This window comes from Megalobrama amblycephala, linkage group LG1, assembly GCF_018812025.1.
Source record: "Megalobrama amblycephala isolate DHTTF-2021 linkage group LG1, ASM1881202v1, whole genome shotgun sequence".
Taxonomy (NCBI): Eukaryota; Metazoa; Chordata; class Actinopteri; order Cypriniformes; family Xenocyprididae; genus Megalobrama; species Megalobrama amblycephala.
In genome coordinates, this window is record NC_063044.1 from 71,127,971 (window position 1) to 71,151,689 (window position 23,719).

General features: G+C 38.1%; 2 protein-coding genes across 5 annotated transcripts in view; one reads left to right on the forward strand and one right to left on the reverse strand.

Moving 5' to 3' along the window:
- Positions 1 to 23,719, forward strand: part of LOC125277808 (zinc finger protein 729-like) — a 118,697-nt gene that overhangs the window by 13,345 nt on the left and 81,633 nt on the right. The window contains exons 4-5 of the mRNA XM_048206362.1: positions 8,791 to 8,848; positions 10,624 to 11,909. Coding sequence (XP_048062319.1) covers positions 8,791 to 8,848; positions 10,624 to 11,909 — 1,344 coding nt within the window. The remainder of the gene's footprint in view (positions 1 to 8,790; positions 8,849 to 10,623; positions 11,910 to 23,719) is intronic.
- LOC125246805 (zinc finger protein OZF-like) lies at positions 767 to 4,476 on the reverse strand. 4 transcript variants are annotated; one of them, XM_048157885.1, is made up of 3 exons: positions 4,419 to 4,476; positions 1,983 to 2,574; positions 767 to 1,565 (listed from the first exon to the last, which is right to left on the reverse strand). In XM_048157885.1, the coding sequence occupies exons 1-3, from the start codon at positions 4,474 to 4,476 to the stop codon at positions 905 to 907; spliced, it is 1,311 nt and encodes a 436-aa protein (XP_048013842.1). In that variant the 3' UTR covers positions 767 to 904. The 4 variants fall into 4 exon arrangements, with proteins under 4 accessions (XP_048013842.1, XP_048013834.1, XP_048013825.1 ...); XM_048157877.1 differs by having other exon boundaries at positions 767 to 1,657; positions 1,955 to 2,574; XM_048157868.1 differs by having other exon boundaries at positions 767 to 1,571; positions 1,824 to 2,574.

Below are 23,719 nucleotides of genomic sequence, written 5' to 3' on the forward strand. Positions count from 1 at the left end.
GATGCGTACAATCACACCGGTGTGATTAGAACGTTCAGTGCATCACGTGACCAACTGCCAAATTTAAATATGCTTGCGCGCTTTGGCTGGCGCTAAACTAGAGACGGACGCACGCAGCACTTTTCATTTATCACATTTATGCAGTGTTTTTAACCAAATAATGATTATTTTAGGTTTCAGACATTTAAATACACATGAGTACTAACAAAACAATACATTTAGAGTTTGTAAAATACACATTGATGTCTATAGAAGCGGAAATAACAACCCTTTCAATAATAATTAGACCACATGTTTTATTCTTATCAGATACACATTGTGATAGTAACTTAAAAGCTTACTCTATTCTTCCCCAGTTCACCGACTTACTTACTTTCATGTATTTCGGGAGAAGTGGAAGAATTCACATGTTGTAAATCTAACAGATCCGATTCTCTGTACAGCGCAAACTAACATGGCGGCGCCCATCGCGCATGCAGCTCAACTAACATGATCGTTATAAAGGTGTTTAAACAGCAAAACACATCCACTTGCACATATTTGACAATTGGAATATCAGATATTTCATGCTGCAGTAAACAATTTTTTGAATATTTTGAATAAAAAAGGAAAAATGAAATAAAAGCAGATCATCATTCATGGAGTTTGAGACTTCTTCACCCGCATAACTCTCACAAAGTTTGCACATTGATTGTGTGATATCAACTAGCTCGCCTTCATGGTTTAAAATGGAAATATTATCAATATTGCCACATGGCATTTTTCTTCATCACCAGTTGCCCCCAACACACACACCTCAACAGTCAAATGTCTCCCATGGGGCCAACTAAAGCTAGAGAGGACAGATTTGGCTGTGACTTACACAGAAGAGATTTTCTTGTTCAGCACATGAAGATGAACTACTTCATTTCAGACTGTGGTGATGTGGTTTCTCTACTGCATGGATCTTCATGTGTATCTTCAGGTCACTTTTAATAGAGAAACTCTTTCCACACTGATCACACGTGTGCGGCTTCTCTCCAGTGTGGATCTTCTCATGTGATTTCAGAGCTGCTAACTGATTGAATCTCTTGTCACAGTGTGAACACTTGTAAGGTTTTTCTCCAGTGTGGATCCTCTCATGTGTTTTCAGAGCTGCTAAATGATTGAATCTCTTGTCACAGTGTGAACACTTGTACGGTTTTTCTCCAGTGTGGATCCTCTCATGTGTTTTCAGAGCTGCTAACTGACTGAATCTCTTGTCACAGTGTGAACACTTGTAAGGTTTTTCTCCAGTGTGGATCCTCTCATGTGTTTTCAGATGTGATGACCGACTAAATCTCTTGTCACAGTGTGAACACTTGTACGGTTTTTCTCCAGTGTGGATCATCTCATGTCTTTTCAGAGATGATGAATCACTGAATGTCTTGTCACAGTATGAACAAGTGTAAGGTTTTTCTCCAGTGTGGATCTTCATGTGTATCTTCAGGTAACTTTTATTATAGAAACTCTTTCCGCACTGATCACACGTGTGCGGCTTCTCTCCAGTGTGGATCATCTCATGTGTTTTCAGATTTGATGACTGACTGAATCTCATGTCACAGTGTGAACACATGTAAGGTTTATCTCCAGTGTGGATCATCTTGTGTGTTTTCAGATGTCCTAACCGACTGAATCTCTTGTCACAGTGTGAACACTTGTAAGGTTTTTCTCCAGTGTGGATCCTCTCATGTGTTTTCAGAGATAATGACCGACTGAATCTCTTGTCACAGTGTGAACACTTGTAAGGTTTTTCTCCAGAGTGAATTATCTGGTGCTGTTTTAAATGGTTTGCTGTAGTAAACATCTTCTCACAGTCAAAGCACATGTACTCTCTCACACCAGTGTGAATTTTCTGATGTTCATGTAAATATTGCAGCCGTGAAAAACTCTTTCCACATAAATAACATGGATATGGCTTCTCCTTCATATGAACTGTCAGGTGTCTCTTCAGGTTTGATGACCCAACAAATGTTTTACCACATTGATCACATGCGTACGGCTTCTCTCCAGTGTGGATCCTCATGTGTTTTTTAAGGGTTGATGAGTGTCTGAAACTCTTCCCACATTGATGGCATGTGTGTGGCTTCTCTCCAGTGTGAACTCTCATGTGATCCTTAAGATGTACTTTTCGTATGAAGCTCTTCCCACATTCATCACATGTGAACGGCTTCTCTCCAGTGTGGATCATCATGTGTTCTTTAAGGTGTGCAGATTCACTGAAACTCTTCCCACACTGATCACATGTGAACGGCTTCTCTCCGGTGTGAACTCTCGTGTGACGCTCAAGATATTGTTTTACTGAGAACCTCTTCCCACATTGATCGCATGTGAACGGCTTCTCTTCAGTATGAATTCTCATGTGAACATTAAGACTTTGTTTGGTTGAGAAACTCTTTCCACACTGAGTGCAGTTTGTAGATGTCTTGGCTCTTCTTTTCTTTAAAAATGTCTTTTTAGTCTTTGAGCGACTCAAAGGTTTTTCTCCAGGTTTGTCATGATGTTTCTCCTCCACTTCACTCAGATCTTCACTCTCCTCCTTCACTTCCATCAGCTCTGAAATCAAAGAAAAAAGGGTAATTTAATTTTCAGTACATCAAAATAATTTAAAGAGAGAAAAGAGAAATGTAAAGTTAAAGGTCATAAAATTGAGCCTTGTTGTGATAGACAACTGCTATAAAACATTCTGATCATTTTTATGCATTTGCATTTTCATAATTTAATTACAATAAGATTAATCAACGAATTATAAAGAGCCACCTGTCGTCCCAACGGCAGAATCCAGAGGTCTGGGTGAAGGTATAATGTGTGTTTTTTTAGCGCTCCTGTGAAGTTCACCTAATTTTTAGAATTTAGTTTCAATTTTACTTTAACTCTACGCTTAATCTGACTCCAATATCGAATGGTTATTAAATTTAGATTTACTAAATTAAGACAATCAGCACTGAATGGAGGTCTTCTGGATACAGAATTTCCCAAATAGCTGCTCTGCCACCTTTCCTTAAATAATTCTCAATAAGTAATATTAAGAAAATAAAGAAAACATTGCTCTGAATTATAGTATTGCCCATTCATTCCCTATGGTGCCGATATTTGTCCACAAAGGACCAATTAAGGAGTTTTTTTTTTTTTAACCAATTGACATTGTATAATCAAGTACATTCAGTTTGTGTGTGTGTGTGTGTGTGTGTGTGTGTGTGTGTGTGTGTGTGTGTGTACGTGTGTGTTCAGGTGGCAAACTAGCCAAGGATTAAGGAATCTGACAACCACTCAGTTTAAGGAAATTGTTATTTTTGTTTTTAAATTGCCCATATTTGTCTTTAAAAAAGGGTCCTTGTGACCCTTGACAAACATGAAAGGGGAAAGATAAATAGACAAGAAACATCTTATGTGGTCTACAGACATTCTTAGTGAACTTTCAGTGTCTTGAATCAGGGGGAGAGGAAGGGATGAGGGAGGGGTGCACAGATAATAGAGGAGAAAAGAGAGTTTGGTCAAGGCGTGTCCTGTGCTCTTTACTCAATTATTATATTTAAAACATTAGAGCATGTTTCTGTAGTGAGAACTATTAAATATAATTGATCAATGACAGAATATCTAATGTGATATTAACAGCCATATTTTGACATCAACTTTTAGACGGATGTTTAATATATTTTCCTAAAACTGTGAATACTGAAATGATTATTATTTGTTATTTATGTTTTAAAAGAGATTCAGTGTGACATCATATCATGATCGTTTCAGCGTCTGTAGAAAGTTCACATGCTCAAAGTCTAGACTGACTGCATCTTTAAATGTGTTATTATCAGTGTCCTTCATGATTCACTCAACCCTGTTACTTCTGACTTGATTTTCCTCCTTTCAAAAACAGGATTTCTTAATACTGTGACACCAGGAAGTGACATCATATGGGCCCTTTCTACAGCATGATGGGACAAGAAAATAATCTCAATCCATTGTTTCAGTTTTTACACAAATGAATAACTGCATTCATCAACCCTGTTACCAAAGTTACTGTAAGAAGAGATTTTGCTCAAGTTACACTTACAACCCTGTCAGCCATTCTGGAAAGTTCATTTACTTCAAACATTTTGGTGTTTACAGTTTATTCCTAAAAATAACAATGTTGTAAACTATTGGAAATGCCTAAATTCTGGAAACACTCTTGCAAACTGTGAAGCAGATATTGAAATAATGTGAAATAAATATTTAGTTTGAACTGATGTTGATAATCATTATGAAAGTTTCTCAAACTTCCCTTTACTGAGCTTTTGTTAGAAAAGAACATTATGTCTCATTTCATAGTTCGACGGTGTATCTAAATGTGCAGAAGTGTTTGAATCTTTCTATCATGAATGTTGTTCAGCATCATGAATGAATGAAGAATAAACACCAACCTCTTTGTTCTTCAGTATCTTCAGTGTGTTTCATTCTGCAGGGTTCTGGATCACTCATGTTCTCACTGTCCTCTTTAATAAACTTTGCAGATTTCAGCTCTTCCTGGTGATCTGATGCTCGTCTGATGGGAATATTCCTGCATTTATTGATGAACTGCTGTGGGAGGAGCTTCACTGATGATGTGATTGATGTGGGAGGAGCTTCACTGATGATGTGCGTGATGTGGGAGGAGCTTCATTGATAGAGACCTGTAATCATTTATATCCATCTATTGTAAAGCAACTGATACTAATTCAGAACTTTTTTGTTTCTAATTCTAACTTTATTCTGTTTCTTTATTAAAATAATGGCAGATATCTAGAAAAGTAGTAAAGAACTGTAAGAAAAACAGAAATAAATGTAGATATTTGTAGTCATCAAATCCCCTCAGTCTGTTGACAGCAATGAAATGAGCTTTAAGTGTCAATTTACAGCAGATCTGAAGACATCAGCATAATAAATGAGGTGAAAACAGGAACTATTGACATGAAATAAAGAGTGTTTTCAGCAGTTTCTCTGTTAATATTGATGGTCCTCAGACTATCAACACTCATTCAACAAGACATTCAGATCATCTCACTTTATTCTGAGTGTTTGCTGTTAGAAACTGATTATTTGAGTCAGGATATATGAGAAAAGACTATAAAACTGCTCTACTGAAACACAATACTGATATTTCTCACAATATGACATTAATAACACAAAAACAAACATGAGGACACTCACCATCATCAGCCACTAAAGATGAATAACTACAGCAATATGATAGATATTAATTGAAGGTTTGATTTTCTAATAAGTACATTGATTGCAGTAGTGAAATTAGATCAGAAGAGCAATAATCATAAAACCTTTAAAAATAAAGTAGAGTTGTTGGCATAATACAGAATCATCTCGTATTTAAGATATCAAAGCAGTGTTCAGTATTAAACTCATACGGATCACAGTTTGTCCAGTAAAGGCTACATGTAGATTAGAGAGGAAGAATTAAAGTGTGAACTCAATGTAAATGAAATACACTAAAATGAGTTTTCAAAAATATAAACCAGAATGAGAGTGTGAGGAGTGAAAGGTTTCCTCAGATCAACTGCATTAAGTGTAGATTATAGAGATTTTTAGCTTAAGCTGATTTAAGTTTTAACTGCTTTATATCATAACCAATGAAATCAGTGTTTTTATTGTTATCACTGCCTCCTGTGAGACTTTCCTTAAACCGAGGCTCAAAACAGAAGCACAGGAGAGTCTTCTTCATCATTCCTGAAGATCTTCAGCCTGCGGCGGTGAGAACTTTATGATTGAGGCAGATCTGACTATCCTGACCCTACCTGAATAATCACAGGGTTAATATGATAATAATCATATAGTTAATTCTGAATGATAGAAAGACACACCGACTGACAATATATATGACATTTGAATATGTTTTGTAATATTTATGTAGTATTATCTAGAGATTAATATGAGCTTTGTTCATCATCACACATTTAAACTCCTCAGGATTGTTTTTGGTGTTTCATATCAGGCTCATCTGTAGAGCATGTGTTGGTATCTCCTGCTTTCACACTCCATCACTGTGAGAAAAGAAGAAACTAAAGTTAAATTAACACACATTTGATTTGAACAGACCACACAATTCTCTTCTTTTAAAGAGCAGTTTTATAGTCTTTTCTCATATATCCTGACTCAAATAATCAGTTTCTAACAGCAAACACTCAGAATAAAGTGAGATGATCTGAATGTCTTGTTGAATGAGTGTTGATAGTCTGAGGATCATCAATATTAACAGAGAAACTGCTGAAAACACTCTTTATTTCATGTCAATAGTTCCTGTTTTCACCTCATTTATTATGCTGATGTCTTCAGATCTGCTGTAAATTGACACTTAAAGCTCATTTCATTGCTGTCAACAGACTGAGGGGATTTGATGACTACAAATATCTACATTTATTTCTGTCTTTATGCTTCCAACTGTTTTCCTTATTTACATATGGAAGAATTTATTTTATTTTCCAAATTTTAGATATCTGTCTATATTTAAATAAAGAAACAGAATAATGTTTGGGTAAACAATAAAATGAATTTGTGAATTAGCATCAGTTACTTTACAATAGAACAGACATAATTATTATGTAAGAATTGAAAATATCTAAAATGAACAAAGACATTTGCTTTACTGTTTCAACCCCCTCTCTCTTGCTACAAGGGCCATTTGGAAGGCACAAAGGTGTTGATAGTGATCAAGGCCTGTAGGCCAAGATGTGTGTACATCGGGGGTCTACAAATGGTCACACCTTTAGTACAGTGGGGGGAAGTTGTAATCTTCTGATTGGTCAGTTTGAATGTCTCACATTTGGGTTTAAGTCACATGGTCAAGGAAGGGATAAAAGAAGATCGTAACTGTTACTCTGGTCTTTTTTTATGCTCTTCTTTTCTTGGGCCCTCTCTGGTCCTCTCTCTCTCTCTCTCTCTCTCTTCCTCTTTCACTCTCTCTTTAGCTATCTCTCAGGTAACTTTTTCATACATGCTGTGTACGATTAATGGTATTTGATTTTATCATCTCATACATCTATTTTGTGATTATTTTAAGTGTAACCATAATCAGATATTGTCATTAAACCCTTTCAATTACAAATGATGTGCTAACTAGTTCTGATTTGGTAACATTAATGTGCTCCCTATTGCAATACAATATTGTCACACTATAGCAATGCTCTCCCACATATTTTGCTATTATAACTGCGCTTATTTCCGTCGTTGGTATAAGTTGCAGTGGGTGGTAATAGACAAGAAATGTAAAGTATTCTAACATCTTACTGATAAAGTTTCTTTAGTCGCTCGGCAAACCTTACAGTCTGAACCGCTGTAGGAGTTCCACCCTTACAATTAGATGTGTCAATTAGTATAAAAACAAATTCAGTAACTGATATATTTTAACAGTGAGAACATGAGTGATCCAGAACCCTGCAGAATGAAACACACTGAAGATACTGAAGAACAAAGAGGTTGGTGTTTATTCTTCATTCATTCATGATGCTGAACAACATTCATGATAGAAAGATTCAAGCACTTCTGCACATTTACATTCAGATTTACTGTTGTATTTTTCTTATAGAAGTTATTCATACTTATAGAGATTATTCTTCTTATAATAACTGTGGTAACGGGGTTGAGTAATGTGATCAACACTGTACAGTTTGTGTAAAAACTGAGACAATGGATTGAGATCTTGTTCTCCCATCATGCTGTAGAAAGAGCACAGGTGATGTCACTTCCTGGGTGTTACAATTTTAAGAAATCCTGTTTTTAAAAGAAGGAAAACCATGTCAGCAATAACAGGGTAGAGAGAAACATGTAGGACAAAAATTGTTAAAGTAAAACTAGTTAAATCTGCAGTTACTCTAGACTTTCGGCGTGTACAGTTTCTACAGACATGACGTTTTAATTTAATAAAGTTCAGGAGGAGCGCTTTCAAATGATGACTATCTACATTTATTTCTGTTTTTCTTACAGTTCTTTACTACTTTTCTAGAGATATGTCATTATTTTAATGAAGAAACAGAATAAAGTTAGAATTAGAAACAAAAAAGTTCTGAATTAGCATCAGTTGCTCTACAATACACGGATATAAATGATTAATGCAATTAGTTTAAGGGTCAAATATAAGGGGTTAATACAGCAAATGAAAGAAAGAAAGAAAGAAAGAAAGCAACTTGTCAGTATTTAGAAGAAGAATCATTTTCTGACATTCAAACACTGTATTTAAGGATCACAGTGCAGCACAAAATACTCTTTAATTGTCATTTTAAATCTTTATACTTTGCCACTTTCCTTCAAACCACTAGATTTCACTAATTTGTATGATCTCTTATTATTTTATATATTTTATTAAGTACAGGTCAACATAACTGTTGTTTCATTTGTACATAAATATATCTGTTACACTAAATTATGATTGGACATTTTGTTTTCACTAAAGTAATTTGAAACATTAAAATAGACACTTGCATTTACTGGGTTTTCGATGTAAAATTGCTTTTGTACATTTAAACACAGTAACTGATATATTTTTGATTTTGTCAGATCAGCTCCTCCAACCAATCTTCAGTTCAGTAAATGAAGCCACGCCCACATCAATCACATCATCAGTGAAGCTCCTCCCACAACACACACATCATCAGTGAAGCTCCTCCCACATCAGTCACATCATCAGTGAAGCTCCTCCCACAGCAGTTCTCCAATAAATGCTGGAATATTCCCATCAGACGAGCATCAGAGCATCAGGAAGAGCTGAAATCTGTGAAGACTGAGTTTATTAAAGAGGACAGTGAGAACATGAGTGATCCAGAACCCTGCAGAATGAAACACACTGAAGATACTGAAGAACAAAGAGGTTGGTGTTTATTCTTCGTTCATTCATGATGCTGAACAACATTCGTGATAGAAAGATTCAAGCACTTCTGCACATTTAGAGAAACAGTTGAACTATGAAATGAGACATAATGACCTTTTCTAACAAAAGCTCAGTAAAGGGAAGTTTGAGAAACTTTCATGTTGATTGTCAACATCAGTTCAAACTAAATATTTATTTCACAGTTTGCAAGAGTGTTTCCAGAATTTAGGCATTTTCAATATAGTTTAAAACATTGTTATTTTTTAGGAATAAACTGTAAACACCAAAATGTATGAAGTAAATGAACTTTCCAGAATGGCTGACAGGGTTGTAAGTGTAACTTGAGCAAAATCTCTTCTTACAGTAACTTTGGTAACAGGGTTGATGAATGCAGTCATTCATTTGTGTAAAACTGAGACAATGGATTGAGATTATTTTCTTGTCCTCCCATCATACTGTAGAAAGATGATGTCACTTCCTGGGTGTTTTTGAAAGGAGGAAAATCATGTCAGAAGTAACAGGGTTGAGTGAATCATGAAGGACACTGATAATAACACATTTAAAGATGCAGTCAGTCTAGACTTTGAGCATGTGAACTTTCTACAGACGCTGAAACGATCATGATATGATGTCACACTCCGTGAATCTCTTTTAAAATATAAATAACAAATAATAATCATTTCAAAATGTAAAAATATACAATCTGCTCCACTTTACTGCAAACTTCACTTGATCTTGTGTTTCTGGTGTCCCACATTCACATGTGTATGAATGGAAGTCAGTGGAACGAAAAGTCTAGTGTGACCGGCCCTTAATAATTACACACTTTTAGGAAAATAAATCAAATATCAATCTAAAAGTTGATGTGAAAATATGGCTGTTAATACCACATTAGATATTTTTGTGATTGATCAAATATATTTAATCATTTAATTATTATATCTCAGTACTATTTATATTTTTTAGAAATAAATAATTTCTCGGTCTCCTACTTTGTCTTTTCCTTATATCATGGTCATTTTTGTCTGTAAGCGTATTTTGTCTCTTCAACATAAAAAGTTTTTTAAAACATACTTAGAGGTTAAGTTCATTACAAAAATTATATATTTCAGTCTATATGCAGCCATTGAGGACTACAGCCATAGAGTGGATATTGATATTTTTGATATTTTTATAACATCATATGTCATCAAAGTCACCACATTTTTAAGTTTTGGCTGTCTGGTCTTACTGGAATGATTTTTTTTCTAATGTAAAATAAATATTAAATATAACTTAAATAAGCTTATTTTACATAAAAATATGGTACTTTTACAGATAAATGAATAAAAAAAAACAAATCATAAAAAAAGTACATAAAATGGTCATTTTTATTTTATCGAAGATAGTGATATTTAATTTTAATAACCATTTGAAATTGGAGTCAGATTAAGCGTTGAGCTAAAGTAAAATTGAAACTAAATTAAAAAAAAAAAATTAAGTGAACATCACATGAGTGCTGAAAAGACATACACACATTATATCTTCACCCAGACCTCTCGATTGTGTTGTTGAGATGACCGGTGAGTCTGTACAATTGGAAGATTAATGTTAAAGTTTCAGGGACATATGCAATTAATTTATGAAAATGCAAATGCATCAAATGATCAGGATATTTTATAGCAAGTCTCAATTTTATGACTTTTTTATTTTATTTTATTTTATTTTATTTTATTTTATTTTATTTTATTTTGATGTTCTGAAAATTAAATTAAACTTTTTCTCTTTCATTTCAGACCTGATGGAAGTGAAGGAGGAGAGTGAAGAACTGAGTGAAGTGGAGGAGAAACATCATGTCAAATCTGAAGAAAAACCTTTGAGTCGCTCAAAGAATAAAAAGACATTTTTAAAGAAAAAAAGAGCAAAGAAATCTACAACCTGCACTCAGTGTGGAAAGAGTTTCTCAACAAAACAAAGTCTTGAGCGTCACATGAAAGATCACACTGGAGAGAAGCCGTACACATGTGATCAGTGTGAGAAGAGTTTCACAAAAAAAATACATCTTAAGAGACACATGTTGATCCACACTGGAGAGAAGCCATTCACTTGTGTTCAATGTGGGAAGAGTTTCACAAACAAACATCATCTGGAGATTCACATGAGAGTTCATACTGGAGAAAAGCCGTTCACATGTGATCAATGTGGGACGAGTTTCACACAGAAACAAAGTCTTGAGCTTCACATAAAGATCCACACCGGAGAAAAGCCGTTCACATGTGATCAATGTGGGAAGAGTTTCAGTCAATCATCAAACCTTAAAAAACACCTGATGATCCACACCGGAGAGAAGCCATTCACATGTGATCAATGTGGCAAAACATTTCTTGGGTCATCAGACCTGAAGAGACACCTGAGAGTTCATACGAAGGAGAAGCCACATTCATGTTCTGTGTGTGGAAAGAGTTTTTCACTGCCGTGTAGTTTAAAGGAACATCAGAAAACTCACACTGGTATAAGAGAGTACATGTGCTTTGAGTGTGAGAAGACTTTTATTACATCAAACCATTTAAAACAGCACCAGAGAATTCACACTGGAGAAAAACCTTACAAGTGCTCACACTGTGACAAGAGATTCAGTCAGTCATCATCTCTGAAAAGACATGAGAGGATCCACACTGGAGAAAAACCTTTCAAGTGTTCACACTGTGACAAGAGATTCAGTCGGTCATCATCTCTGAATAACCATGAGAGGATCCACACTGGAGAAAAACCTCACAAGTGTTCACACTGTGACAAGAGATTCAATCAGTCATCATCTCTGAAAACACATGAGAAGATCCACACTGGAGAAAAACTTCACAAGTGTTCACACTGTGACAAGAGATTCAGTCAGTCATCATCTCTGAATAACCATGAGAGGATCCACACTGGAGAAAAACCTCACAAGTGTTCACACTGTGACAAGAGATTCAATCAGTCATCATCTCTGAAAACACATGAGAAGATCCACACTGGAGAGAAGCCGCACACGTGTGATCAGTGTGGAAAGAGTTTCACTATTAAAAGTCACCTGAAGATACACATGAAGATCCATGCAGTGGAGAAACCACATCACCACAGTCTGAAATCACAGTAAGTAGTTCAACTTTATGTGCTGAACAACAAAATCTCTTCTGTATAAGTCACAGCCAAATCACCCTGTAACCCAACACTGTTCACTATTCTTTGGATCAGATGTTTAGCCCAGGACACACTAATATTAATTAGTATTGATTATTATTATTGCTTATTATTATTGTTTTTGTCAGAACGACTAGAAAGCATCTGAAAGGAGAGGACAGAGAGATCCAGTGACCCAGAACCTGCAGAATGAAACTTCATGATACTGAAGAACAAAGAGGTGTTTATTCATTCATTCATTCATTCATTTATTCATCATGATATTGAAGAACATGCTGATGTTTACCAGATTTACCATGATTTGTCAATCATGACCAATTAAAGCACATAAGGTGCAATGAACACACAGTCCAACACGTTTGTTTGTCGTTTGGTGTGAAAGGACTGTCTGTCAACAAATTGTCACATTTTTGGCATAATTTAGAGGCCACCCAGACAGGAACATAGTGTGGCCCAAATCCGGCCCACATCTAGTACATATGGTTTACAAGCGGACCAGATGTGGGCTGGATTTGGCCCGACACTATGTTGCTGTCAGGGCAATCAGGTTGTTCCGTGTAGGAAATGGTGTGATATCTTACAGATTACATGTCAAGCCTGCTCCATCTAGAGCTTCATGACCAAACTAGTGATTTATAACACAAATCATCTGCATGACATTAAAATAGATCATAATCGTGACACAGCAGTTGTCGATCAGATCTGATGATATTAAAATGACTATTGAACTCATCATGATCTTTGAGCTTCACTTTTCATTTCATGTTTGTCTCTCATTTGAAATCTCACATGATTTAATGTTTCTTTTAGACCTGATAGATGTGAACAAGAAAGGAAAAACAGAAGACAAAAGTGTAAAAACATCACATTTAAATCAAGGCTGAAGATTCACATGAGAGTTCACACTGGGAAGAAGTGGATCAGTGAAATCACATCTGCCTTCTCGTTCTGAAGAAACGCCATTTAACTGTGATCAGTGAAGTGAACATTGAGCAACTGTCACAAACGCCAGAGAAGTTCCCTTGATCAGCCACCAGAGGTCTCACTCCCAGAGTATTAACTGGACTACAAATCCCAAGCGCCCACATACCTGGCCTGATTACGGCACACCCGTTTCACGTCAGCCAGCTATTTAAGCCACACATACTCACACTCCTTGGCTGCGTTCCACTCCAGTTTTAGACACGCACTCGCAAGCTTCCCTAAACACTTCCCTTTGGAGTACTCTTCCATGCAAATGCAAGATATTCTTTCATGTATCTTTGAAACACTTTGCTTCTGTTCTTCTCTTGAAATGTTTTGGCTCTTATAAGTCAGTAACGAGAGAGAACTGTCTCATTTAGTGTCTCTTTTATTTGTATCTGTTTCAAAAAATGACTGATTAAACTTATTAGTCATTTTATCAACAATTCATTGTTATTGTCCATGTTTTAATTTTCTGATATTTCTGATAAAATCTGATATTATTACTGACATACTTAATAAACCAGGGGCTGATCCATTTAATTTGGATGATTTTCATCCAATTTCAAATGTACTGTTTATCTCTAAGGTAGTGGAAAAGTGTATTCAAATTCATGAACGTCTTTCTAATAATAATTTGTATGAACAATTTCAATCTGGTTTTCCCCATCACAGCACTGAGACTGCTCTTTTCAGAATAACCAATGATCAACTCTGGGCTCTTAACCATACTTGTCCTTCTTGACTTGAGCGCTGCCTTTGATACTGTCTCACACAAGATCCTTCTTGACAGGTTAGCTTCTATTGGGATTACTGGCACTCCTCTATCTTGGTTTAGATCGTGTCTTTCTGGAAGCACTCAGCGTATTCAATTAAAAGTTCAAGAACATCTAATCACCACTGGTGTTCCCCAGGGTTCTGTTTTGGGCCCGCTTCTTTTCATTATTTATATGCTCCCTCTTGGTTATATTTTTCGTTGCTATGTGAATGACACCCAATTTTACCTGTCTGCCAAATCCACTGGTTATTTTACTCCACCATGTTTGTTTAGCTGAAATGAAAGATGGGTTAGACCCTAACATAGTTCCACTTGTGTAATATTAACTTTCTCTCAACCAATAACACAGCAGTTCTTATTCCTGCACTAGTCACTTGAAGTATAGACTACTGTAATGCTCTTCTCACTGGTGTTCCCTCTAAATTGCTACAAAAGCTTCAGTTGGTTCAGAATTCTGCAGCTTGTGTTCTTTCTAGAACACCTTCTACTGAATTTCTCCAGTTCTTCAGCAATTGCACTGGCTTCCAGTAAAGTATTGAGTTGAATTCAAGATCGTGCTACTTACTTACAAGGCACTTCATAATCTTGCACCCCAATACCTTAAGCCTGGTGCCCACTGTGCAATCTATAATAGTCCTTTACGATGGTTGCTTGTCAGACTTTATGAACATGATCCCCCTGTCGCACTGTGGGATCTCAGCTGTCATTTGTGTCAGACGCAATAAAAATGAAAAATTGTCCGGAGTTTCACATCATCAACCCATAAACGTTCAGTGATAGTGAGCTGCATTACACGCGGGACTGAAATGGTGGCTAGCAAAGACATCTCTATCGTTAATTTTGATCATGGCTTGTCTTGAAAAGCGAAGACAATTTGACGTTCGTCGTAGGTAAAATTGCGTCAGAGGTAAAATTTAATCGTAACGGTCATTAACCGGCTGTCTGTGAACATGTCAAACTAGCGATCAATGACTATAGATTTTAGGCTAGGATTATAGGAATCTTTTAGGATTTGCAAAATTTGTCTCAAACGACCAAATCGTGGCCAAAAGTGTGAACTAGCCTTTACTCAACTGCTTCATGTCTACATGCTCTCAGATCTTCATCTTTAATTTTTCAGTGGATAAGTAATTTAGTAGTTAGTCGAATCCGAGGTACCACAAGAGAAATTAAAGAGAGGATTACTGTTCATTTTTAGGCAATTTAATTACAGTTACTTATAATGTACTTGCATTACATACTCTAAATTAGTTCAACAGTTCTGTTTAAATCAATATTGAATTTAAAATCTAAATTTGTCGTCTAAAGGTAAAAGTGAATGCTGCCTCTTTAAAATGCCCATTTTGGCATATATTAGCGTAATTATGTGAATGTGAACAGCGTGTAACAGCATATTGTCTCCATCTATCAGGTCTTAACCTTTAAAACTTGCTACTGTCTACTATTGGCTGTCTGTATTATAAATGATAATCAAACAACAAAAGAAAAGCTTTAATAAGGATTCATTTATATTTAATTTATACAGTTATGACTATGCGGAGTTATTTTATATTTGATTATTCAATTTCTGTGGTATTTTTACTTACTACTAGCCCTACCTGGAAAAAAAATATAGCATTGTTTTATTTGTATTTTTCTATATTTTTACCGTGGTATCGAGTATACCACACTTTTGGCGGTTGGATACCGACTACTAGATTTGACTGACTTCCTGCTTCGCTACTGTTCGGACGCTCTTGCTTACAGCTCCGCGCTTTGCTCTATTGCTTTTATATTTTATCTCCTAATTTTAACTACAGCAAATAGGCACAGTGCTCAAACGACAAATCTTGGCACCAACAATCTTTTTAACTGGAAGAATTGCTACAGAAAAGGGGAATTTTTATCCAACCAGCCTCCCACTGACGACAGCCATCAGCTTACATTCCGGAGAAGGGAAAACACAGCTGCCTACATCCAAAAGGATTAGAAATAATATGCCTCCTCTGGTTGAAGAATCTACCTGCTGCACAAACTGCCACAGACTTCTACAAAGGATTGCAGTCCTTGAAACAAAGTTACTTGCGGGACTAACAAACCAGAAGGAACACACAACAGAGCATCATCATGAACGCCCTCAGCACACAGTCGGTGAGTCCCATGAATCTAATGCCCCTAAACAGACCGTACTGAGTGCCGAAATTGATCAACATATTAATCGATGGCACACACAGGGAGCGAGACCCAAAGGCACTCGAGACATCAGATTGTCACGAGTATCACATATTAATGCAGTAGCATCCTCTACCCCAAACAATAGCTCCCTACCACGGCCAATACATCTGGAGAACAGATTTGATGTGTTAATGAATGTGGTTGAGGAATCTAATGTGGGTGAGGAATCCCCAAACATGATCGGACACAGATCAAATCAGTCAGCAGCTAACACCGAAGCTAACTGCCGCTCAAGGTTGAACAGTCAGCAGCACTCAGCTCAGAGAGCAGCCGAGCCCAGGACTCTGATAGTGGGTGACTCTATTATCAGAAACATTAGCAGCAGGGATACAACTACATGCTGCCTTCCACAAGCAACAGTTTCGGATGTAAACAGGGAACTTAAGAGCATTCTGATGAAATATAAGACTGCAAATCGACTAATCATCCATGTGGGGAAGAATGATATTCGGAAGGAGCAGTCAGAACTCCTTAAGAGGGATTTCAATGAACTTTTCGAAATGCTTAAAAGACTAAAAGTTCAGTCGTTCATCAGTGGACCACTCCCAGCAAGAGGAACAAATAGATTTACACGGTTGCTTGGTCTTAACACATGGCTGCAAAAAACCTGCAACTTAAAAGGACTGAATTTCATCGACAACTTCAATCTGTTCTGGAGTCAGAGACAACTGTTCACTCATGATGGCCTGCACCCAAACAAACTGGGCTCAAGAGTGCTAAAGGACAATATCTACTTCTGCCTCCATCATCCTTCAGCAGTTTGTGCAAATCCACTCAACCTGAATGGCACAAACACACCTGGACAGAGTACAACTGACCACAGGACTTCATTTCAGCAGCTGAATGGACATGCGGTTGACACATCCCACAAGGTCAATGATAACACCATGCAGCCACAACAACCACTGCTTATGCACACAATCCTGACTGAGCCCTGCCCACAGAGCTCACCGAGAGACAGTGACGTGTTAGAACTGCTCCAAGATTCAGCACCCAAGGACGACTTTCGGGAAAACAGCCAGGGAAGCCAGGACAACATATTACAGCCTCCGGTAACACCAGAGCAACAGCCCCTCTCACCAGACACGTTATCCCTCTCTCCAGCATCCCCTCTTCTGTGCTTCTCAGAGAAAATGGAGGAACTGGTGTATGCTGGAACCAAACTCTCCCACTCTTTTGCTGCGAGCCCCCAGATATCAACAAAAAAGTGTCAAGCCCCGAAACCACCAAAACCTGTGGGCCCAGCTCGCCCTTCCCCCCCTCCTGCGAGAGCTCTTCGGCCCCTGCCACAACGCCAGGGCCCTCAACGTCCTCCATCTGTTCTAGGTGAACCAAAAACAACCGACAACAGCTCTCAGTGATGTGTGTTGGGTCCCCGCTATGATAACAGTGACTTTATCAAATGTTTACAGAACAAGCGGGAACCCAGTGTGCCTGTAGCTTTCTCTATTTCTGTTTTATTACGTTATAGAAAGCCTAAGGCCTTCTCAAACCGTTTGGCAAACCCATTTAATCTGCTACCTATTGCACGTCAAACTAAGATTACTGTAGAGACAGAAAGTAAGACTGTTAAGTTAGCACTTTTAAACATATGACGTGATATAAAAATAAATCACTTCTAGTCAATGACTTAATAACCACAAACAACCTAGATTTTATCCTTCTAAATGAAACATGGCTTGAAGACAGTTGCAGTGCAACAATCCTGAATGAAACAGCCCCTCCTAACTTTACTTTTATGAGTGTCTGCAGAGCTGTTAGGAGAGGTGGAGGTGTAGCTTCTCTATTTAAAGATGTCTATCAATGCAAGCAAGTGTCATTTGGTGATTACATGTCTTTCGAATACTTGGGTATTGTGTTAAAAGGTGCTCCTCGCATTCTACTTATAGTTATCTACAGGCCTCCAAAATATTCTCCAGCCTTTGTGGAGGACTTTACAGAACTGTTATCAGCAATTTCCTCTGAGTTTGACTGTTTTGTTTTGCAGAATCCAATATGGCAAAAGAAATCATAACTGTTTTGAATACTTTTGATCTGACTCAACATGTACATGAACCCACACACAATCGTGGACACACTCTAGATTTAATTATTAGTAAGGGTCTAAACATTTCATCCATTGTCATTAAGGATGTAGCGCTATCTGATCATTTCTGTATTTTCTTTGATTTATTGATCTCTCCGACTGTTGAAGCTAGATCTATCTCGGTCAAAAAGCGATGCTTAAATGAGAATACTAGTGCACTGTTTATGAAGGCTATATCTTTAACACCAAGCATATCTGCAGACTCTGTTGATTTTCTCCTTGATTCTTTTAACTCAAAAGTACAGAATGTTATTGATAACATTGCTCCTGTGAAAGTCAGGAAGAAGAGTGGCAGACAAAAATCACCATGGAGAAACTCAACAGCAGTGCAAAATATGAAAAGACAATGCAGAAAAGCTGAGCGCATGTGTTACGAATGCGCAGGCATGAAACAGAGTGAGAATCCAAATGCAAGCACCAACGTTTAATAACAAAAGTTAATCCATAAACAGGAGTAATTCACAGACAGCAGACGAGAGCAACGGCAAGAACACACTCACAAACGCATCGACCAACAAACAACAAATGAAGCATAAAGGTTTAAATAGACACGTTAACAATGGGCTGATAAGGGACAGGTGTTGGTGATATGATGTCATGGTAACTAATGAGGGTAACTATAACGACACACAAGGTACAGGCAAAACAAACCAAAACACAGGAAATAAAGATTGAAACAAAGAAAACCAAGATTACACTTCAACAGAAAAGTCCTACAAAACACAAAACACCGGGATCCTGACATAGCCCCCCCTACAAACAAAAGATCCAGGAGAGCTGTGGAGCGGAGGCAAACTCCGAGGCGAGACGGAGGGCCTGGACCATGGAGTTGAGGAAGGACCAGAAACACAAGTGTCAAAGGAAGCCGAAGCAAAACAGGCAGTAAAGGTGGCCGGAGTGGCGCCAGCTGAGTAGGCGGCCAAGATGGCACAGACCGGACCAAGTGCGTAGCGACCAGCAGGCCTGGACTTGAGTGCGTAGCGTCCGGCGGGCCTGGACTTGAGTGCAAAGCAGCCGGTGTGGGTTTCGGAATGCCAGCTGCTCGTGCCGAAGTCAACGGTGGGTCGTTCACACTAGACAGCAACCCTCTCCACTCCCGGACAGCTTCACAAACGTGCCGTGTCTCTGGGTGATCAGCGGAGACAGGACGTGGCTCTGGGCGATCAGCGGAGACAGGACGTGGCTCTGGGCGATCAGCGGAGACAGGACGTGGCTCTGGGCGATCAGCGGAGACGTGACATTGCTCTGGGTGATCTGCGAAGGCGTGATGTTGCTCTGGGCGATCTGCGAAGGCGTGACGTTGCTCTGGGCGATCAGCGGCGACGTGACATTGCTCTGGGTGATCAGCGGCGACGTGACATTGCTCTGGGTGATCAGCGAAGGCGTGACGTTGCTCTGGGCGATCAGCGGCGACGTGACATTGCTCTAGGTGATCAGCGGCGACGTGACATTGCTCTAGGTGATCAGCGGCGATGTGACATTGCTCTAGGTGATCAGCGGCGACGTGACATTGCTCTGGGTGATCAGCGAAGGCGTGACGTTGCTCTGGGCGATCTGCGAAGGCATGACGTTGCTCTGGGCGATCAGCGGCGACGTGACATTGCTCTGGGTGATCAGCGGCGACGTGACATTGCTCTGGGTGATCAGCGAAGGCGTGACGTTGCTCTGGGCGATCTGCGAAGGCATGACGTTGCTCTGAGCGATCAGCGGCGACGTGACATTGCTCTTCCACGACCCCGACAGTAAATGCCGAGCCGCTCAACTGTAATGCCAAGTCAATATAATATTCAAGAGTCCAGCTAGGGTGATGCAATGGCACAAAAGATTTGAGTGGCTCAGATAACCCTCCTCGAAAGAATATCATTAAGCATAAATTGTCCATACGAGTCAAGTGAGCCACCTCTACAAAGTCCCTCACGTAATTCTCAATAGACAAATCTCCTTGACGGAGACGCAAAATTTGTGCTGCTGGATTCATGGTTTGGTTGGTCGATCTGTTACGAATGCGCAGGCATGAAACAGAGTGAGAATCCAAATGCAAGCACCAACGTTTAATAACAAAAGGTAATCCATAAACAGGAGTAATTCACAGACAGCAGACGAGAGCAACGGCAAGAACACACTCACAAACGCATCGACCAACAAACAACAAATGAAGCATAAAGGTTTAAATAGACACGTTAACAATGGGCTGATAAGGGACAGGTGTTGGTGATATGATGTCATGGTAACTAAAACGACACACAAGGTACAGGCAAAACAAACCAAAACACAGGAAATAAAGATTGAAACAAAGAAAACCAAGATTACACTTCAACAGAAAAGTCCTACAAAACACAAAACACTGGGATCCTGACAGCATGTGGCGAAAGACAAAACTTGAAATCCATTATAACATCTATAAAGATATTCTTCATGCTTTCAATGTGGAATTAGGCAAAGCTAGACAGACCTTCTTCTCAAATATTATAAACAAAAACTTAAACAACACCCGCACTCTTTTTGCTACTGTAGAGAGACTAACAAACCCCCCAAGTCAGATTCCCAGTGAAATGCTCTCAGACAGCAAATGCTGTGAGTTTGCTTCCTTCTTCTCTGAGAAAATTAATAATATCAGAAAGGCGATCAGCACATCCTTGAGCTGCACTGGGGTAAAACAGATCAGATCACAACATCAGAAAGCAGCTATTATGTCTGTTTTCGAAGCAATTGATGGTAAAATTTTGGAAGAAACAGTACAGCACCTTAAAACATCAACCTGCGCCCTTGACACACTTCCCACATCTTTTTTCAAAAGTGTGTTTAACTGTTTAGAAGCAGATCTCCTAGAAGTGGTAAATGCCTCACTTCTCTCTGGGACTTTTCCAAAATCATTGAAAACTGAAAAAGAGCAATCTGGATAACACCATATTGAGCAACTACAGGCCAATCTCAAATCTTCCTTTCATAGGCAAGATCATTGAAAAAGTTGTTTTCAATCAGCCGAACAAGTTCTTAAGCTTGAATGGATACTTTGACAACTTTCAATCTGGTTTCCAACCGCATCACAGCACAGAGACAGCACTTATAAAGATAATAAATGATATTCGCCTAAACACAGATTCAGGTAAATTATCAGTGCTGGTTCTACTCGACCTCAGTGCTGCGTTTGACACTGTCGATCACAACATTCTTCTTGACAGGCTGGAAAACTGGGTTGGGCTTTCTGGGATGGTCCTTAAATGGTTCAGGTCATACTTAGAAGGGAGAGGTTATTATGTGAGTATCGGCGACCATAAGTCTGAGTGGACATCCATGACATGCGGAGTCCCTCAAGGTTCAATTCTTGCACCCCTCCTGTTCAACCTATATATGCTGCCACTGAGCCAAATAATGAGAAAGAACCAAATTGCATATCACAGCTATGCAGATGACACCCAGATTTACCTAGCCCTATCACCTAACGACTACAGCCCCATTGACTCCCTGTGCCAATGCATTGATGAAATTAAAAATTGGATGTGTCTAAACTTCCTTCAGTTAAACAAAGACAAAACTGAAATCATTGCATTTGGAAACAAAGATGAAGTTCTCAAAGTGAACATGTACCTTCACTCTAGGGGTCAAACAACTAAAAATCAAGTCAGGAATCTTGGTGTGATTTTGGAGTCAGACCTGAGTTTCATTAGCCATGTAAAGACCATTACTAAATCAGCATATTATCATCTCAAAAATATTGCAAGAATTAGATGCTTTGTCTCCAGTCAAGACTTAGAGAAACTTGTTCATGCTTTCATCACCAGCCGGGTGGATTATTGTAATGGGCTCCTCACTGGTCTTCCCAAAAAGACCGTAAGACAGCTGCAGCTCGTACAGAACGCTGCTGCCAGGATTCTGAGCAGAACCCGAAAACATGAACACATCACACCAGTCCTCAGGTCCTTGCACTGGCTTCCAGTTGCATTTAGAATTGACTTTAAAGTACTGTTACTTGTTTATAAATCACTCAACGGTCTAGGACCTCAATACATTGCAGATATGCTCATAAAATATAAACCTAACAGATCACTCAGATCATCAGGATCAAGTCATTTAGAAAAATACCAAGGGTTCACTCAAAGCAAGGAGAGTCTGCTTTTAGCTGTTATGCCAGCCGCAGCTGGAACCAGCTTCCAGAAGAGATCAGGTGTGCTCCAACAGTAGCCACATTCAAATCCAGACTCAAAACACATATTTTTATCTATGCATTTGCTGATTGAGCACTGTGCTATGTCCGAACTGTTTGCACTTTATTTTATACGTATTATCTTTTTATTCTTTTAATTCCTTTTCCTGTTTTTATTTCATTTTTAATGTATTTTATATCTTTTATGTATCATCTTGTTATTCTGACTTTTAATGCATTTTAAATATTGCTGTCTGGTTGAAAGAGCTGGGAGAATTAGGAAGAAAGTGATTAGGTTAAAATTTGGTAAATTTGGATAAGGGGACAAACCATGGGGAAATTTAAGCTGTAGTGCATGGTTAAGATATCTCTGGATTACAGCCAGGACACTTTCCAAAGGGGAAATTTGAACTGCGTTGCATAGATAAGATATCTCCGGAAGGGGGGTTAGGGCTGTGTGGTGCAGTTTGAGGTGTCTTGGCAAAAGGGGAGATTGAAACTGTGTTTATCAGTTTGAAGTGCCTTAACAGGTAGCAGTCCTGTCGTGTGAGGAAGATCCATTCTGATCCGCTCTGATGGATAGATCCGTTTAGATCCACTCTGACGGACAACAACAACAAACTCCCTGAAACTTCCTAGCTCTTCCATCCAGATAGCAAAATTCTCTATTTTACTGTTATTTCTATTCCTTATGTTCTATTTTTATTATTCTTTTTTATGTAAAGCACTTTGAATTACCATTGTGTATGAAATGTGCTATACAAATAAAATTGCCTTGCCTTGCCTAGATTTTAGGTATAGTGACAACCCTATTTGTTAAAAAAAAAAAAAAAAAAAAAAAAGTATTATAAAGTAAATAAAAGTATATTAATAGCATATGTTTTAATAAGTTAAAATGTTTTAAAAAGCTATAAAATGCTAAACTATTCCATGTTTAAATTATTAAAAGAGTTTCCTTTCTATTGTCTATCCGGTCAAGGTTATTTAAAAAAAAAAAAAGTAATCAGTAAGTTACTTATTGAGTAATTAAATTACTTTTTCAGACAGAGTAACTAGAAAAGTATTTTAAATACAATATTGATGATGTAATTAGTAGTTAGTAATTAACTACATTTTTGAAGTAACTTACCCAGCACTGATGGGTGCCAGATCTTTTAGCTATGCTGCCCCCCCGCCTATGGAACTCCCTTCCCCTTGATGTTCGCAATAGCGATTGCCTTCTGACTTTTAAAACAGGGTTTTTTTTTTTATAATTATATGATATAATGATTATAATATAATGATATGATTTATTCAGTCTTTACTGCATTTTATCTGTATATGCGGAGTCTTCGCTGAGTGTTTTGTCTTGTGATTGCTTGTGACATGACCTTGGGTGTTATGAAAGGCGCCATCTTTATGAACAATTCCAGTCTGTCTTTCGCTCTTGCCACAGCACTGAAACTGCTCTTTTTAAAATAACTAATGATCTTCTCATCGCAGCCGACTCTGGTTTACTCTCTATTCTTATACTTCTTGATCTTAGTG